Here is a 20,501-nt window from a genome sequence, read left to right as displayed (position 1 = left end):
GTGTGCTCTGTATAGTTTATAGTTTATAGTGTGTAGTGTATAGTGTGCTCTGTATAGTTTATAGTTTATAGTGTGTAGTGTATAGTGTGCTCTGTATAGTTTGTAGTTTATAATGTGTATTGTATAGTGTGCACTGTATAGTTTATAGTGTGTAGTGTATAGTGTGCACTGTATAGTTTATAGTGTGTAGTGTATAGTGTGCACTGTATAGTTTATAGTTTATAGTGTGTAGTGCATAGTGTGCACTGTATAGTTTATAGTGTGTAGTGTATAGTGTGCTCTGTATAGTTTGTAGTTTATAATGTGTATTGTATAGTGTGCACTGTATAGTTTATAGTGTGTAGTGTATAGTGTGCACTGTATAGTTTATAGTGTGTAGTGTATAGTGTGCACTGTATAGTTTATAGTTTATAGTGTGTAGTGCATAGTGTGCACTGTATAGTTTATAGTGTGTAGTGTATAGTGTGCACTGTATAGTTTATAGTGTGTAGTGTATAGTGTGCTCTGTATAGTTTATAGTTTATAGTGTGTAGTGTATAGTGTGCTCTGTATAGTTTATAGTTTATAGTGTGTAGTGTATAGTGTGCACTGTATAGTTTATAGTGTGTAGTGTATAGTGTGCACTGTATAGTTTATAGTGTGTAGTGTATAGTGTGCACTGCATAGTTTATAGTTTATAGTGTGTAGTGTATAGTGTGCTCTGTATAGTTTGTAGTTTATAATGTGTATTGTATAGTGTGCACTGTATAGTTTATAGTGTGTAGTGTATAGTGTGCACTGTATAGTTTATAGTGTGTAGTGTATAGTGTGCACTGTATAGTTTATAGTTTATAGTGTGTAGTGCATAGTGTGCACTGTATAGTTTATAGTGTGTAGTGTATAGTGTGCACTGTATAGTTTATAGTGTGTAGTGTATAGTGTGCACTGTATAGTTTATAGTTTATAGTGTGTAGTGTATAGTGTGCTCTGTATATTTTGTAGTTTATAATGTGTATTGTATAGTGTGCACTGTATAGTTTATAGTGTGTAGTGTATAGTGTGCACTGTATAGTTTATAGTGTGTAGTGTATAGTGTGCACTGTATAGTTTATAGTTTATAGTGTGTAGTGTATAGTTTACTGTATAGTTTATAGTGTGTAGTGAATAGTGTGCACTGTATAGTTTATAGTTTATAGTGTGTGGTGTATAGTGTGCACTGTATAGTTTATAATGTGTAGCGTATAGTGTGCACTGTATAGTTTATAGTTTATAGTGTGTAGTGTATAGTGTGCACTGTATAGTTTATAGTGTGTAGTGTATAGTGTGCACTGTATAGTTTATAGTTTATAGTGTGTAGTGTATAGTGTGCACTGTATAGTTTATAGTTTATAATGTGTAGTGTATAGTGTGCACTGTATAGTTTATAGTTTATAGTGTATAGTGTATAGTGTGCACTGTATAGTTTATAGTGTGTATTGTGTCGTTTGTGTGGTGTCCGATAGGTGGCGGTATACTCACTACAGTCTTTATTCTCCGCCGTCTGATGAAACACCACAGAAGAAGAAGAAGCAGCTTCACAGTATTAATCGTGATGGAGTTTAATGATGCAGGTAAAACACAGTAAATATAACAATATATTCACATAAACTGTATTCTCTGATATTTGTTGATGTGTTTTTGTTTTCTCAATTCGTGCTCGAGTTATTTAACTTTATTTGTGGAGATAATGTTTGTTGTGCTAACCGGTTAGCAGCCTCCGTGCTAAACTGCACAAATCATCATTATAAACACGTTTAACACGATTATTAACAGCTTTATAACGATATTTAGAAACATACGAGTGTTAAACTGTCACAGAAAGATGTATTTGCTCATTACTGTATTTCATGCTGTTTAATCCACAGTCTGTATTTGTTACTTTTAAAATTAAAGTCTCGGTTTAATATTTTGTCATATAAAAAAATATCATTATAAATCTTACAGAAATATTTCCAAAAGAAAAACTGAAATTATATTTTGTATGAATCCTTTTTATGATCATCAGGATTATTTGTATTTGTTTGGAATATTATTATAATTGTCTGTTGATGTTGCGGTGAAATATGAGCTGATAAATATGAGGTGTGTGTTTCAGGTCGAGGTGGTTGGAAGTCTCATCAGCAGAGTAAACTGACAGTGATCATGAAACAGGAAGAGCTGATCGCTCAGAAGAAGAGAGAGATTGAAGCTAAACTGAAAGAAAAGAAACAGAAACTGAACCAGAAACAGAGCGAACCCTGCAGGTACACACACACACACACACACACACGTGTACACACACACACGAGTACGTGCATAAACAAACAAACAAACACACACGTGTACAAACATGATCACACACATAAGATCACACACATAAACACACCACGAGTACACGCCTAAACACACGTGTACACACATGATCACACACACAAACACACACGATCTCAAACACACACACATGATCACACACGAGTACACGCATGTACACACATGATCACACACACACACACACGAGTACACACATAAACACACACGATCACAAACACACATGAACACACCTGAGCACACACACACACACACATGATCACACACGAGTACACGCATAAACACACACGATCACACACATGAAAACACATGAGCACACACGTGTACACACCCACACATGATCACACACATGAACACACCTGTCTGTGTGCTGATCTGTGTGTGTGTGTGTGTGTTTCTCTCAGCTCTTCACCCCCACAGGCATCTTCATCTTCGTCGTCATCTTTATTATCATCATCATCAAATAAGTTTGTGAATGACGGCAGTTTCCTGCAGCAGTTTCTGCTGATGCAGCGAGAGAAGAGCGGCACAGATGCAGGTGACACGCACAAACATACGTGTGTTAATGACCTTGACAAACAAACTGACATCACTCATACGTCACTTAATCTACAGGGGTCAATGACATCGAACTCACTGTTTGTCCAGAACTATTCAATTATTAAAAATTACACCAAACAATGACATGAATACTTTTCTTTTATGATGAACATGTTTTACATTTCTGAGATATTTTGTACAAAATACATCCACACACAAAAGTTCAAGGAAATCCCTTCTAAAGAAACATTTGAAAGAGCCTGAAGTTCATTCCTCCCTAATTTCTCTAGGCAATGAGTTCCACAATTTTGGGGCTTGGCATGAAAATGCCCAGTCTCCCATAGATGGTAGCCGACTGTGGCACAGACAACTGAAGTCAGAAGAACAAAGGTTACGAGGGTGAGAGTAGGAGCAGAGTAGGCTCTCTGAAAGGCGGAGTTTAGAATGAATGCTTTAGAACGGACCAATCAGAGCAGAGTATGCTCTCTGAAAGGAGGAGTTTAGAATGAATGCTTTAGAACGGACCAATCAGAGCAGAGTATGCTCTCTGAAAGGAGGAGTTTAGAATGAATGCTTTAGAACGGACCAATCAGAGCAGAGTATGCTCTCTGAAAGGAGGAGTTTAGAATGAATGCTTTAGAACGGACCAATCAGAGCAGAGTATGCTCTCTGAAAGGAGGAGTTTAGAATGAATGCTTTAGAACGGACCAATCAGAGCAGAGTATGCTCTCTGTAAGGCGGAGTTTAGAATGAATGCTTAACGGACCAATCAGAGCAGAGTATGCTCTCTGTAAGGAGGAGTTTAGAATGAATGCTTTAGAACGGACCAATCAGAGCAGAGTATGCTCTCTGAAAGGAGGAGTTTAGAATGAATCCTTTAGAACGGACCAATCAGAGCAGAGTATGCTCTCTGTAAGGAGGAGTTTAGAATGAACGCTTTAGAACGGACCAATCAGAGCAGAGTATGCTCTCTGAAAGGCGGAGTTTAGAATGAATGCTTTAGAACGGACCAATCAGAGCAGAGTATGCTCTCTGAAAGGCGGAGTTTAGAATGAATCCTTTAGAACGGACCAATCAGAGCAGAGTATGCTCTCTGAAAGGAGGAGTTTAGAATGAACGCTTTAGAACGGACCAATCAGAGCAGAGTATGCTCTCTGTAAGGCGGAGTTTAGAATGAATGCTTTAGAACGGACCAATCAGAGCAGAGTATGCTCTCTGAAAGGAGGAGTTTAGAATGAATGCTTTAGAACGGACCAATCAGAGCAGAGTATGCTCTCTGTAAGGCGGAGTTTAGATTGAATGCTTTAGAACGGACCAATCAGAGCAGAGTATGCTCTCTGTAAGGCGGAGTTTAGATTGAATGCTTTAGAATGGATCATTGAACGAGTAGTTTCTGACACTGGGAAAAACAGGTAATGCTGCGATTTAAATTATGAGCAAATTAAAGTGTTATTTGAGTTTGGATGCATTTAAATCTATTGTATGAGACCTTTAAAATAAAATCAGGCACATTTAAAAACCATAATAGGTGCTCTTTAATGAAGGATGCACTTATCTGCTGTTCCTTTAAATTCAGTGTTTTGAAGGTGACGTCGCCTCTGCTCCTGACGCATTATAACCTTTCCACCCTCACACCAATGTTTATTCTGTATTAACAGTAAATGCATTAATCACAATTAAGAGAATGCGTTACATTTAATCGCATGCGTTAACACTGTAATTCTAACAGTACTATTAATTTAATATATTAATATTTTGACATTTTTGTGAGATGGTGCATTTGATCAAATAAAAAAGTAACACTTTTAAAGTCATCACTTGACACATGATTAAACTAGTTTTCTAAAAGGACAATCTTATTTGTCAGTGACACATATAATATTAATATAACAATCAAACGTCATCATTTCATCACTTTTTCAACCATTAATATCTGGATGTGCCTTACAAACAAGTGTTAAAAGTACATTCAGCCAATCATCATCTGATTCAAAGTACTTTATTAGCATGATTGTTTGACATACAGTATTGCTAAAGCGTTTAACATGATGGTTTGTTGTGAGGATCACTGTGGTTAACATTTGGCTGTGTTGATGTCACTTCCTCAAGGATCTAAAAGTGAGTCCCCTGGCCCCGCCCCCTCCGCTCAGAGCCTGCCAGCGGCCGCAACACCCGCGCAGAAAAAGAGCATTCTGATTGGCAAACGGCCGGGGCTGGGCATTGGCAGCATGATCAGTCAGTTTAAAAACTACTCGCAGTCCAAGAAGACGCCGCTCGCCGCCGCTCGCCCCAGCGTGTTCTGCTCACCCGACGATGAAGACGAGGAGGATGAAGCACACTATCTGGAGGTCAAAGGTATCAATTCCATAACAGAACTCTAATCTGAAGATCATTAGTGGACTGACCCACAGCTGATTAGTTTAACATGACATCATTGACTCACCCTCATGCAGTTCCAAACCCATACGACTTGCTTTCTTCTGTAGAACATAAAAGCAGTTCATGCTGCTCTTTTCTGTACAATGACAGTTCATAGTGACTCCAGCGGTCAAGCTCCTTAAAGGACAAAAACAAGAGTGCTAAGAGTAGTTCATACTCATGCTATACTTTCATTGTATGCAAAAGAGCAGCATTCCACAGAAGAGAGGAAGTCCTACAGGGTGAGGCGTGCAGATGTCTGCTCATGACGTGTCCTCTCAGTGCGCTGTAGTCAGTGTTGCGTTCTGCCGTATGGACTTCTCATAGCCTGCTTAAAGTTTCCCCCCCAGAGGATGAAGATCTGTGCCTCATCATCGACAAGATGGCCTCGTTCGTAGCTGAAGGAGGGGCTGAGCTGGAGAAGAAAGCCATGGAGGACTACAAAGATAATCCCATGTTCTCGTAAGTTCTTCAGTTTGTACTCACAAAAAGACATCAGAAGAGCCTCGGTCATCTCTGACTTACTGTATGATGCAATGAAAGTGAATGGTGACTGAGAGTTATAATCGAGCTTGAGTCTGCATCAGTGCACACCACATGACTCAAGCGCATCATCTTGCATGTTCTGAGTCTGCGGCGAGAAGTCTCGCATCTCACGACGAACGGTCTTGTTGCGTACACACTCCTGCGACAAGTGCAAAAGTCCCATACTTTTTCATTAATAACATTTATATTTGTCAGAGTGAATCCTTTAGAACGGACCAATCAGAGCAGAGTATGCTCTCTGAAAGGAGGAGTTTAGAATGAATGCTTTAGAACGGACCAATCAGAGCAGAGTATGGTCTCTGAAAGGCGGAGTTTAACATGCCAAAAATCTCACTCTTTTTCTATGTATGAACAGTTAAGAACATATTAATGACTTACAATGTAGTTTAGATGAAAATCTTCGGGTTATGAATGATTAATCAGCTTTAATTGCACCGGGTCAGAGGTGTGTGCAGATTTGGGACGCAATAGGAGGGTAAGGCGTGCGGTGGAACACATGAAGTATTGGTGTGCCTCCAGGAGCAGGGTTGGGAAACAGTGCTCGAGTGCATGTTTGCATTGAAAAACAATTGAGAAAACAGCGCAGACGGATGGAATAACGCATTCGGTGTGAACGGCCCCTAGAACTAGCTCGTTAGCCACTGCTAACTGCTAGCACTGTCCGATGTGTGAGAGAAGCGATCTTTTGGATCTACAATTGGTCAAAAAGCACGAAATGATTAACAATCTGTATGCAGTCATCTGAAGTGCATGGAAAGGTCACACAGAGGTCACCGCTGTGTTTTAGAGCACGTGCACAACACTGAGGCCAGTTATGCGGCGATTAGCGTGTAAACATGCAGGACAAAGCCGAGCTTTAATTGCGATTCGTCTCTTTATGGGAAACACTGAATAGAGTGGAAACTTGATGTGTTTTGAACGGTCAGTGCTGCTCTGTAAAACACAGTCACTGTCTCTTGTGTAGATTCCTGTTTGAGAGGAGCGGTAAAGAGTTTCTGTACTACAGGAAGAGAGTGGCAGAAATCAGGAAGCAGACCTCAGCACAATCTGATGGTAAGAACTCATGTATTATTCAAACACACACTCACAAAACCGCTCACATCACGTTTACATACAGAAGTCTTAAAGGCACAGTAGCAAGCGTCAGATTCATCACTTCGTTAATAGAGAAGATAATAAATCATCATAACGTCCACATTGAACTCAATTATTACAATGTAATTAAATGAAACGGATGCATGATGGTCTGTTGCCAGGCCAATATTCCTGTGCTGTCTGTGTGTGGCTGCAGTTCACTCACTTGTTTAGTTTGAGTGCCGCTTCTGATAGACTCTTAAAGTCTCCTCCTCAGTGGACGAGAACACCAGGAAGGTGGCAGAGAAACTGGCGCGCTTCGTAGCAGACGGCGGGACGGAGGTGGAGATCATGGCAGCTGAACACAACCGGGACAATCCTGCCTTCAGGTGACAAACACTGACGGATATTTGAGGTTTAGATCGTCTTGTTGGCATGCTCGTGCAGGACTGAACGTCACTCTCTCACTGTCAGTTACACACAGTTCTTCACAGTATATGTAGAAGTATCGGACACACTAACTCTTTCTTTATTATGACTATTTTCCACATGTGACAGAACACAAGAGGGGTCATGTGAATAATATAGGGAATGAAATGAAAGATGTGTTGTAATATCAGCTGATTTTGAGACACAGATCTTCAGATACTTGAAGAAGTTGCATCTCGCACAGACTGATGTAGATTGTACATTTCTGGAAATTCTAGGCAAAGGGGGACGACTTTGAAGATGCTAAAATATAACATTGTTCTGATTTATTTGGGATTTTGTTTAGTCACAACCCATAGTTTTGATGACTTTACTATTATTCTAAAATGTGAAAAATAATAATAATAATAAAGCATGAGGAAGAGAGCCTAAACTTTTGACTGGTAGTGTGTGTGTGTGTGTGTATATATATACTATATAAGAGCTCTGCCAAAGTTAACACATTAACTAAAATGCTCTTAAAGAGACAGTTCACCCAAAAATGAAAATTATGTCATCATTTACTCACCCTTATGTCATCCCAGATGTGTGACTTTCTTTCTTCTGCTGAACACAATTGAAGATTTTTAGAAGAATATTTCAGCTCTGTAGGTCCATACAATGCAAGTGATCAGAACTTTGAAGCTCCAAAAAGCACATAAATGCAGCATAAACGTAACCCTTAAGACTCCAGTGGTCTAATCCATGTGTTAAAAACTGATATGATTGGTGTGGGTGAGAAACAGATCAATATTGAAGTCCCTTTTTACTATAAATCTACACTTTCACTTTCAGATTTGAAAGTGAAAGTAAACAAGCACCATATGTGGCTTTCAAATGTAGACGTGAAAGTGGAGATTTAAAGTAAAAAAGGGCTTAAAATGTATCAGTTTCTCACCCACACCAATCATATCCCTTCTGAAGACATGGATTATACCACTGGAGTCTTATGGGTTACCTTTATGCTGCCTTTATGTGCTTTCTGGAGCTTTAAACAAATCTGCATATGAGGGCGAGTAAATGATGAAAGAATTTTCATTTTTGGGTGAACTGTCTCTTTAAGAATAATCTATTTTGAGTTTTTAAGTGGCTGCAGTAAACACTGGACAATCCCTCATTTATCAGTAACTGATGGGCAAAGATATTCTTCATGTGTTTTTCTTTATGAATCACAGAATCACAGCATGATTTAGAACTGTTGATTGAAATGCATTTAGAAAGGAATAAAATATATTGTTAGAAAATGTGAAATTTTACTGTGTTTACTCCAAACAAGATCATGTGATTTTATTTAGAGCGATGTTCTTGCTTGAGCTTTATGTATGTGTCATTAGTGGCATCCATTACCACAGAACATCATTTTAACTTGTCTCTCGGGGGTTTTTAACATATTTAAATGTTGAAATCATTTCATTGCTTGCGTTGGCCTGTGGACTTCCTGAGTGCATTACTGTAAATGCATTATTTTAATATTTAAGCTGAAATATGATTTGTGGAAATGGACTTTATGCCACAGATGTTGTTCATGAAGTTGAACTTGTGTTGAATGTTTTCAGTCATAATAACTAAATGTTAAAGTTTTAACCAATGAATAATCTCTTTCCTCCTCTCGTATGATCAGTTTCCTGTACGAGTATCAGAGCGCCGCTCATCGCTTCTATAAAGCCAAAGTGGACGAGTTCCGTCAGTGTAAATCCAGCAGCGAGTCTCAGACGCAGGAGGACACGCCCCCCACCACAGCCAAGAGGAAGAGGAAGAGCCGCTGGGGCGCTGAAGATGATAAAGTGGAGCTGCCGCCCCCTACAGTCACCAACCATCACATCACTGAACAGGAGAACAACACCCCTGTACTCACCGGTACACACACACACACACACACACACACACACACACACACACACACACAGACACGTGTGTTTTAGAAAGTTCATTTAACTTGAACAGTTATAAAGAAAACACTAGAAGACGAGCATACAATGCCAAACATTACTGATTGATCCTTGTCATCATTTCATCATGTGTGTGCGTGTGTGTGTGTGTCTCTGTGTGTGTGTGTGCGGTTGTGTGTGTGTGCTTCCATGCGTGTGTGTGCATTTGTGTGTGTAGATCAGGAGCTGAGCAGTCTGGGATATAAGAAGGGGAAGCCGGTGGGTTTGGTGGGAGTGACTGAACTCTCAGATGATCAGAAGAAACAACTCAAAGAACAACAGGAAGTATGAACACAAAACAACATTCTTCCCAAAACATCTGGCACTTTCCTTGAAACATCAATATGAAATGTGTTTAATGTGTGTGTCAGATGCAGGAGATGTACGATATGATCATGAAGCACAAGCGAGCGATGCAGGACATGCAGCTGATGTGGGAGAAGGCCATCAAAAACCATCAGCACGAGTACGACAGCGATGAAGAGGTCGATCAAGAGGCCGGAACCTGGGAACATCGACTCCGACAGATGGAGATGGAGAAGACCAGAGGTCACCATACCACACATGACTATTACAAGCCTCATATCATACAAGTTTTGATTTATTCCCTGAGCTCCAGTCTTTCACAAAGACATTACAGAATAATAGTGTCTGTCTGATACATACATACATACACACATAAATACACACACAAACATACACGCATACATACATACACACATACATACACACACACATAAATACACATACACGCATACAGACACACACACAGATACACACACACACACACAGATACACACACACACACATAAATACACATACAGACACACACATAAATACACACACACACTCACACACATAAATACACACACATACATACACACACACACACATAAATACACACACAGACACACACACATAAATACACACACACAAACATACACACATAAATACACACACAAACATACACGCATACATACATACACACATAAATACACACACACATACATACACACACACATAAATACACACACATACATACAGACACACATAAATACACATACACGCATACAGACACACACACAGATACACACACACATACATACACACACACACATACATACACACACACACACACACACACATAAATACACATGCAGACACACACATAAATGCACACACATACATGCACACACACACACACACACATATATACACACACACACACACATAAATACACATACACGCATACACACACACACATAAATACACATACAGACACACACACATAAATACACACACACTCACACACACATACATACACTTGCACAAACACTCACACACATACAGGCGCACACACACATACACTCACACACAGTCACACACACACACACAAAGGACGAGCTGAAGTGGTGCAGTTGGCGGTATAAAAGGTTTTTGTTCTTCTAGAATGATGAAAGTGAAGGTTAGTGAGTGTTGTTACTGCGTGACGTTTATTATGTCATTTCTCTGTATGTGGCCGTGAATGGATCTGAGTGTTGGTGGTGTGTTCGTACCTTTAGTAGAAAATAAATGTTTCTAATTCCACAGACGTGTTATTAATTAACCCTGCCGCTCACAGTTTACCAAAGCTGTGTTGATAAGTCTGAAGAGACTGAAGACGCGATGTGTATATATGTATTGATAATCATCGAGTATTAATGTGTGAAAGAGGCAGTGAGGAGTTCATCTGTATGAGTTCAGAACGAGTTGTTTTTGCCGTTTAGTGTCAGTAAATGCTCTTGATGGACTGAGAGGGACGTTTGACACAAATGATGTGAAGTGTTCCCTTAGTCATGTCAGAGAATTATACAGCTGTGATTTCCAGACCTGGAACAGTCCCTAAAAATGAGTAACCCTTAAAGTCCAGTGTAAGTTTGTTTCTCTGAGTGCAGATATTAATGACACGTCATGTTTCTCTCAGAGTGGGCGGAGCAGCTGACAGATATGGGCAAAGGGAAGCATTTTATTGGGGATTTCCTGCCACCTGATGAGTTGGAGAAGTTCATGGAGACGTTTAAAGCGCTGAAGGTGAGAATCATCAATCACACCTGATCACATGACCACGTGTTAACGCTCCTTTATGTCATTGTGAAGACGGGATAAACGTTACAGGATCAGTAGAACAGACTTCCATTGATGAACGGTCAAGCATAATGGATTACAAATCTGCACAACGGAGCAGAACGATGCTTTCTGATTGGTTAATCAATGAGTATAATTTATGATCATGTGACCTGTAGAGTTTGAACAGAAGTCACAGATGACCCAATCTTACTTTCACAGTGATGACGGCGGTATACACGTGTGAATGAGTGTTTGTCACTGTTGTACGTTTAATGCACTTATATTGATTACTTCTGTCTGAACGCTTCAAACATTCTTTCACTTCATTTTAAAACAGGGTTATTTAATAAACAACAAACTGTGCATTGAGATAGAAATATGGAGGATTATTGTCAATGATGGAAGATTTAGAAACAGAGAATCCCCACATGATTGTTTATTTCACCTGTAGATGTCGCTGTTATACTGTAGAATCCTCCAGCGACGGGCACAGAGGAATACATGTGTATATACCCACTGCAGAATGATCCGTTTCTCTGGAGTTACTGTGTATAAGTGTGTGTTTCAGAACAATGAACGTGTTTGTTTTATTCTATAAAGTCCTGACAACATTTATGCCAATTTCCAAATATAAATATGGTCATTTACAGCATTTATTTGCAGACAATGACACAACAGACGCATTTGTAAGCCCGTTTATCGGTCCAATGACGGTCTCCAATAATACGGGTGAAGGTCTCTGCGCGTTACAGTCTTTCTTGTACACAACACAACAATATTAAATGAAATACATTTTCTCTTATGTATATTATCTCGTTATTACATCTGACTCCATAAATGGAAAAGGTTTTTTATTGATATCTGAGTATCATTAAAAGTGAGCGAATGTTTGATTATTCCTTTAACTCTTTAATTATATTTTACCCGTTTAGATTAAGAAACTATGTCGCTTTGAGGTCCTCGCGTGTTTTTCTCTACACCGCGGGTCTCACGATCACAAGCGGTCAGTATTGGATCATCAAACAGAGGTAATTGCTATATACCTGAGATCGGTCACGTTCACGTTTACACAATCAAAGATACTTCAGTATAGCCCCATGGAATTGCACACACTTGAATGTAACTTAATGTTTTCTTCAGTAGAGGTCACGGCCACTATTACAGATGTAAGTTGACCAACATAACTTCTCTTATAATAGCTTTGGATTGGCCATGCGTGGTTTCCCACGTACACTTATCTGGAGAAACATCAAATTAAAACAGAGGTAAGACACCCAGATTTAGATTGGTCAAGCAGCGTTTGCTGTTCTAAACGGAAATTCCCTTTTGTCTTTGCAAACCAAGTACACTTGAATCGATGCCGAATATTAGTCGTCACTAATCTGACGCAGACTTGCGGTAACATACTGAATCGTTTAATCTGTTTGAGAAACACAATGTCAGAGTCAGTCAGAATAAAATCAAATGTTGACAATTTATTGATCAGGTAACATAATCAATTCATCAATTCCAATTAGACATTGATAAGTCAAAGTTAGACATTTTATCAAAACATAAGATATACTAATTGCAATCACCTGAAATAAACTACAAACAGTAAACTGTTTGGGATCGCTCTGATTACAGAGAGCCCTGAGCAATGTGTCGCCTCTCCTTAAATACCCCGATAATTCAACATGCTTACCAAATGGTGGTGTCTGTCATTCTAATTAGATTTTGGTCCCCTGTTGAGGGGGTTCCTGTAGATTAACATACAGGAGGTATGGAGGATCTGGGGGAGGGCACACCTTTAAGGGGCACACCACAGTTCTCATATTTTATAACTTCTTTTAGCTTTTCATTATGGCTGGGAGGATGAGACCAGTTTACCAGGCGCACTGAGAGACTTTAAATGATACCAAACATGTTATAGTTACTTTTTGTACACACTTCACATTGCATAGGTTTTTAGTGAGCTTTAAGTGAGGAGGAGGAGTAAGATGAAGAGACTTTAGAAGGGAGGTGTTAGCTGCACAGTATGTTGCATCTCGGATGTTGCTGTTACATCTGCGAGAGAGAGTTCAGATGTTAATTCTCATGAGAGCCTTTTGTTTTCTCGAGGAGTAGCCCAGACTCACTGGCACCCGCCTTACACATTTTTCAGACCTGGAATAATGCAAAGAAAACAAGATCATTATTAATCAACACAATATTAATTTTTTAACTGTTCAGAAATCAATATTTGCTGGAATAATCCTGATTTACAATCACAGCTGTCATGTGTGTTGGCATGCCCTCTGCCAGTCTTTCACATTACTGTTGACAAACCCTCTGCCAGTCTTTCACATTGCTGTTAGCATGCCCTCTGCCAGTCTTTCACATTACTGTTAGCATGCCCTCTGCCAGTCTTTCACATTACTGTTAGCATGCCCTCTGCCAGTCTTTCACATTACTGTTGACACACCCTCTGCCAGTCTTTCACATTGCTGTTAGCACGCCCTCTGCCAGTCTTTCACATTACTGTTAGCATGCCCTCTGCCAGTCTTTCACATTACTGTTGACACACCCTCTGCCAGTCTTTCACATTACTGTTGACACACCCTCAGCCAGTCTTTCACATTACTGTTAGCATGCCCTCTGCCAGTCTTTCACATTGCTGTTAGCACGCCCTCTGCCAGTCTTTCACATTGCTGTTGGCATGCCCTCTGCCAGTCTTTCACCTTGCTGTTAGCATGCCCTCTTCCAGTCTTTCACATTGCTGTTAGCATGCCCTCTGCCAGTCTTTCACATTGCTGTTAGCATGCCCTCTGCCAGTCTTTCACATTGCTGTTAGCATGCCCTCTGCCAGTCTTTCACATTGCTGTTAGCATGCCCTCTGCCAGTCTTTCACCTTGCTGTTAGCATGCCCTCTTCCAGTCTTTCACATTGCTGTTAGCATGCCCTCTGCCAGTCTTTCACATTGCTGTTAGCATGCCCTCTGCCAGTCTTTCACATTGCTGTTAGCATGCCCTCTGCCAGTCTTTCACATTACTGTTGACAGACCCTCTGCCAGTCTTTCACATTGCTGTTGGCACGCCCTCTGCCAGTCTTTCACATTGCTGTTGGCATGCCCTCTGCCAGTCTTTCACATTGCTGTTAGCATGCCCTCTGCCAGTCTTTCACATTGCTGTTAGCATGCCCTCTGCCAGTCTTTCACATTGCTGTTAGCATGCCCTCTGCCAGTCTTTCACATTGCTGTTAGCATGCCCTCTGCCAGTCTTTCACATTACTGTTGACAGACCCTCTGCCAGTCTTTCACATTGCTGTTGGCACGCCCTCTGCCAGTCTTTCACATTGCTGTTGGCATGCCCTCTGCCAGTCTTTCACATTGCTGTTAGCATGCCCTCTGCCAGTCTTTCACATTGCTGTTAGCATGCCCTCTGCCAGTCTTTCACATTGCTGTTAGCACGCCCTCTGCCAGTCTTTCACATTGCTGTTGACAGACCCTCTGCCAGTCTTTCACATTGCTGTTAGCATGCCCTCTGCCAGTCTTTCACATTGCTGTTAGCACGCCCTCTGCCAGTCTTTCACATTGCTGTTAGCACGCCCTCTGCCAGTCTTTCACATTGCTGTTAGCACGCCCTCTGCCAGTCTTTCACATTGCTGTTGGCATGCCCTCTGCCAGTCTTTCACATTGCTGTTGGGTGATTTTATGCCACTCCTGGTGCACAAATTCAAGAATTCATATTGCATAAAACGATTGTTCCAAAATGCAACATCGGCACTTATTAATCTGATATATTTTTATCATTGTCTTTATCATATTGGCTTCGGGATACATATCCTGAGTTTACCAGAGCCTGTCAGATCCCGCTTTGGTCCTGCATCAGTTTCTAGTATATTCTAAAGTGCTCTAACTCTGATATAGGAAATAATGGATTTTTGTAGTACTGGGATCAACTACTGGAACTGTGGTATAGTGACTGATCATGCACTAGATGATTGTGACGGGCATAGAAACATTAGATGTGCATGTTTAATTCATGTCATGTAAGTTTTCACTAAGTGTGTGTGTTATACAGTTGTAATAATGTTTACACTCGTGTGTGTGTTGTGCAGGAGGGCAGAGATCCCGACTACTCGGAGTATAAAGAGTTCAAGCTGACGGTGGAGAACATCGGCTTTCAGATGCTCATGAAGATGGGCTGGAAGGAGGGTGACGGTCTCGGCTCAGACGCACAGGGCATCAAGAACCCAGTGCACAGGTGAACACACACCTCACACACATACACATCATATATATCAAACACTGCCACAGACATAGTCCACACACGTATGCAAACATAGACGTAAGGGATGAGCGATATACTGGTAGAAATATGATTTTTCGAGTATTGTTTCTATCACGGTTATGCAAAATGCTGCCACATGATAGGACGTTCAGTGTTATAGTTCATATTCAGAAAGATGCTGAGGAAGAACTGAAGCTCCATTACTGACCCTGTGTTCATTTACTGTTGCTGATGCCGTCTGCTTTCCTACCCATGAACATGTACAGAGATTTAAATATATATACTACATCTCCAGGGCATGCTGAGTGACTCCAGTCAGGTCTCCTAAGCAACCAAATTGTCCCGGTTGCTAGGGAGGGTAGAGTCACATGGGGTAACCTCCTCGTGGTGGTGCGGTTACTCGCCTCAAACCGGGTGGCGGAGGACGAATCTGGTGGCAGAGGATGCAGTTGCCTCTGCATCTTTTTTCCGTGCGTCAATCCGCGCAACTTATCACGTGACTTGTTGAACACGTTACCATGGAGACGTAGCGTGTTACCGTGGAGGCTTCACGCTGTTCTCCGCGGCATACACGCACAACTCACCACACGCCCCACCGAGAGCGAGAACCACATTATAGTGACCACGAGGAGGTTACCCCATGTGACTCTACCCTCCCTAGCAACCAAACCAATTTGGTTACCCCATGTGACTCTACCCTCCCCAGCAACCGGGCCAATTTGGTTACCCCATGTGACTCTACCCTCCCTAGCAACCAGGCCAATTTGGTTACCCCATGTGACTCTACCCTCCCTAGCAACTGGGCCAATTTGGTTACCCCATGTGACTCTACCCTCCCTAGCAACCGGGCCAATTTGGTTACCCCATGTGACTCTACCCTCCCTAGCAACCGGGCCAATTTGGTTACCCCATGTGACTCTACCCTCCCTAGCAACTGGGCCAATTTGGTTACCCCATGTGACTACCCTCCCTAGCAACCGGGCCAATTTGGTTACCCCATGTGACTCTACCCTCCCTAGCAACCAGGCCAATTTGGTTACCCCGTCCCCATGTGACTCTACCCTCCCTAGCAACCGGGCCAATTTGGTTACCCCATGTGACTCTACCCTCCCTAGCAACTGGGCCAATTTGGTTACCCCATGTGACTGCCCTCCATAGAAACCAGGCCAATTTGGTTACCCCATGTGACTCTACCCTCCCTAGCAACCAGGCCAATTTGGTTACCCCATGTGACTCTACCCTCCCTAGTAACCGGGCCAATTTGGTTACGCCATGTGACTCTACCCTCCCTAGCAACCGGGCCAGTTTGGTTACCCCATGTGACTCTACCCTCCCTAGCAACCGGGCCAATTTGGTTACCCCATGTGACTCTACCCTCCCTAGCAACCAGGCCAATTTGGTTACCCCATGTGACTCTACCCTCCCTAGCAACCGGGCCAATTTGGTTCCCTCATGTGACTCTACCCTCCCTAGCAACAGGGCCAATTTGGTTACCTCATGTGGCAGCGAAGTGTCCATCGGTTGAACCCTACGGAAATGCCCGTTTCTAAGGGCCCTTCAAAGCAGCCACTTATGAGCCCTTCAGTTTGGAAAGACCCTTCAACATGGGGGGGGCAAAATCTTTCCCTCTTCAAAGTGCCCTTCATAGGCAGATTTATCCCGTTTGGACACTGGGAGTATTTGACCTGAAAGAGAAAACTGACCATAGAAGAAGAGCGTTTACACTAATGTCCACTCACACCAGCGCCTCTTGTGGCAACACTGAGAATGCAACATGTTTATGTTTAATCACATGGTGTTGTGTGTGTTTTAGAGGCTCTACGGCAGTGGACGGCGCAGGGTTCGGAGTGGACAGACCAGCTGAACTGAGTAAGAGTGATGATGAATACGATGCGTTCCGTAAGAGAATGATGCTGGCGTATCGATTCAGACCAAACCCTCTGGTGAGTCCGTTCAACACTGACAGATCAATGATTTACTACAAGTCAGACAGAAACTACATAATAATAATAGAGATGCTTTAATACTGTGTGTGTAACTCTCTCTCTCTCTCTCTCTCTCTCTCTCTCTTGTGTTTCTGAACAGAATAATCCCAGAAGGCCGTACTACTGATCACAGCATTGTTTGATCTCAACTCTTTTCTTGTATCAGGCAGATTTATGTGCTTTTCCCCCCAGAAATCTTTCTTTTGAAATGAGACTGTAGCCGCTGTCACAGACCCTTAAAGCCCTACAGTGAAGATTTACTTATATTAGGTTATTCTGAAGCTTCCAATATAACCAGCTGTGTAATATAATATTAAACCCAATGCAAGTTCCTGAATTTTATGTGTTTTATGGGATAATGAGGCACAGATAAGACAGATGAATCCTCTCATGACTCCTTTTAAGTGCACAAACTGTCTCGTGAGTTTTAGACATGTCATACGGTCATACACACGTGTCATACTGGTGATCTATTAAATGTCTGTGATCCTCAAACTCTCTGTGTGTGTTTGCTTGATTTTAATAAACCTCTTAATGAACTATATACCAATAACTCGAACAGTTGCTTTGTTTTGCTGATGGGTTTAATTCCCAGGAACACAAACTAAGAAAATACTAAGTATTCCTTGAAAGCACTCTGGGGCATTTTTGGGCAGCTGCCCACAACTATTCACAGTTAAATTTAAAAGCTCATCATTCACACATACTGTGGACTAATTGCAAAAAATGTGTCTCGTTTCATTCCACTAGGTGGCAGTAAACACTATAAAAAATATTTATTTCTCTATCACATTCCATCACAATATACAGATGTGAACTGTAGGGGGCGCTCTAACACATTATACCCCTCACAGATGTGAACTGTAGGGGGCTCTAACACATTATACCCCTCACAGATGTGAACTGTAGGGGCGCTCTAACACATTATACCCCTCACAGATGTGAACTGTAGGGGGCTCTAACACATTATACCCCTCACAGATGTGAACTGTAGGGGGCTCTAACACATTATACCCCTCACAGATGTGAACTGTAGGGGGCTCTAACACATTATACCCCTCACAGATGTGAACTGTAGGGGCGCTCTAACACATTATACCCCTCACAGATGTGAACTGTAGGGGGCTCTAACACATTATACCCCTCACAGATGTGAACTGTAGGGGCGCTCTAACACATTATACCCCTCACAGATGTGAACTGTAGGGGGCTCTAACACATTATACCCCTCACAGATGTGAACTGTAGGGGGCTCTAACCCATTTACCCCTCACAGATGTGAACTGTAGGGGGCTCTAACACATTTTACCCCTCACAGATGTGAACTGTAGGGGGCTCTAACCCATTATACCCCTCACAGATGTGAACTGTAGGGGCTGATCTAACGCATTATACCCCTCACAGATGTGAACTGTAGGGGCGCTCTAACACATTTTACCCCTCACAGATGTGAACTGTAGGGGGCGCTCTAACACATTATACCCCTCACAGATGTGAACTGTAGGCGGCGCTCTAACGCATTATACCCCTCACAGATGTGAACTGTAGGGGGCGCTCTAACGCATTTTACCCCTCACAGATGTGAACTGTAGGGGGCGCTCTAACACTCACAGATGTGAACTGTAGGGGGCGCTCTAACACATTATACCCCTCACAGATGTGAACTGTAGGCGGCGCTCTAACACATTATACCCCTCACAGATGTGAACTGTAGGCGGCGCTCTAACACATTATACCCCTCACAGATGTGAACTGTAGGGGGCGCTCTAACGCATTTTACCCCTCACAGATGTGAACTGTAGGGGGCGCTCTAACACTCACAGATGTGAACTGTAGGGGGCGCTCTAACACATTATACCCCTCACATTTACATTACATTTACATTTATGCATGTGGCAGACGCTTTTATCCAAAGCGACTTACAGTGCACTTATTACAGGGACAATCCCCCCGGAGCAACCTGGGGTTAAGTGCCTTGCTCAAGGGCCCAACAGTGGCATCTTGGTGGTGCTGGGGCTTGAACCCCCGACCTTCTGGTCAGTAACCATGAGCCTCAACCACTGAGCCACCACTGCCTCCCTCACAGATGTGAACTGTAGGGTGCTCTAACACATTTTACCCCTCACAGATGTGCTCGTCCATAGACATTCAGTCTAATGTTCAGTTCAAGCAACACCCTCATTGTTTCATTGAATATCTCGGCCTCTGAGTGGACTACAAGCTCAATCTAACGGTACTTTTCCACGGCACGTTACAGTTCGACTCGACTATGTTCGCTTGACTTTTCTGAGTTTGTTTTCCACTGCAGTTTAGTGCCGCCTCAACGTGGCTGGGATTATAAGCTTATCGTCATAGTTACATCACCCCATCCAGCTCTCGTTGGATCCTCTCCTCGGCTACTAACGAGAGGAACGTCTGCACCTCGTTTATTGACCACGGGTGGTTTTGCGCACAGACATTTCTTTTCACAATTTGAAAGTCTCTTGAACAAACAATACTGCTATCACTGTTGCTAACTTTAAAACTAGCGGGTTGATGTCACTTGTTGTAAATCCAGTGACGCCGGGAGTGACTATTCTCTCTGACCAATCAGTGATCTGCAGGATTATGACATCACATTTAGTCTCGGCTCGCTTGGAACCTCGACCTAGGTGGTACTAAAAATAGTACAAGGTACCAGTTACTATCCACAGTCGAAAACCCCCCAAAAGTGAGCAGAGTCGAGCTGTAATGTGGAAAAGCCCCATAAGTGTCATTAGAAATGTGAGATCCTCCCCTCTGTGAAATATCTAAGATATAACACTGGATTCACACAAGTAATCTCACAGACAAGTAAACAATGGCTCATATTTTTAGAAAAC

General features: G+C 42.0%; 1 protein-coding gene across 2 annotated transcripts; it reads left to right on the top strand.

Moving 5' to 3' along the window:
- The first annotated feature begins 1,527 nt into the window (after positions 1-1,527).
- On the top strand, positions 1,528-18,177 carry sugp1 (SURP and G patch domain containing 1). 2 transcript variants are annotated; one of them, XM_052134567.1, is made up of 14 exons: positions 1,528-1,589; positions 2,114-2,261; positions 2,730-2,863; positions 4,975-5,220; positions 5,622-5,745; positions 6,794-6,882; positions 7,169-7,292; positions 8,993-9,228; positions 9,478-9,584; positions 9,671-9,848; positions 11,263-11,369; positions 15,483-15,628; positions 17,469-17,598; positions 17,741-18,177. In XM_052134567.1, exons 1-14 carry the CDS (start codon positions 1,571-1,573, stop codon positions 17,765-17,767), a joined length of 1,815 nt encoding a protein of 604 aa, XP_051990527.1. In that variant the 5' UTR covers positions 1,528-1,570; the 3' UTR covers positions 17,768-18,177. The 2 variants fall into 2 exon arrangements, with proteins under 2 accessions (XP_051990527.1, XP_051990528.1); XM_052134568.1 differs by having other exon boundaries at positions 1,571-1,589; positions 7,181-7,292.
- Positions 18,178-20,501: the final 2,324 nt, after the last annotated feature.

This window comes from Xyrauchen texanus, chromosome 9 (assembly GCF_025860055.1).
Source record: "Xyrauchen texanus isolate HMW12.3.18 chromosome 9, RBS_HiC_50CHRs, whole genome shotgun sequence".
Taxonomy (NCBI): Eukaryota; Metazoa; Chordata; class Actinopteri; order Cypriniformes; family Catostomidae; genus Xyrauchen; species Xyrauchen texanus.
Note: the sequence above shows the minus strand (reverse complement) of the source record. Positions and strands in the feature narration are given on the sequence as shown.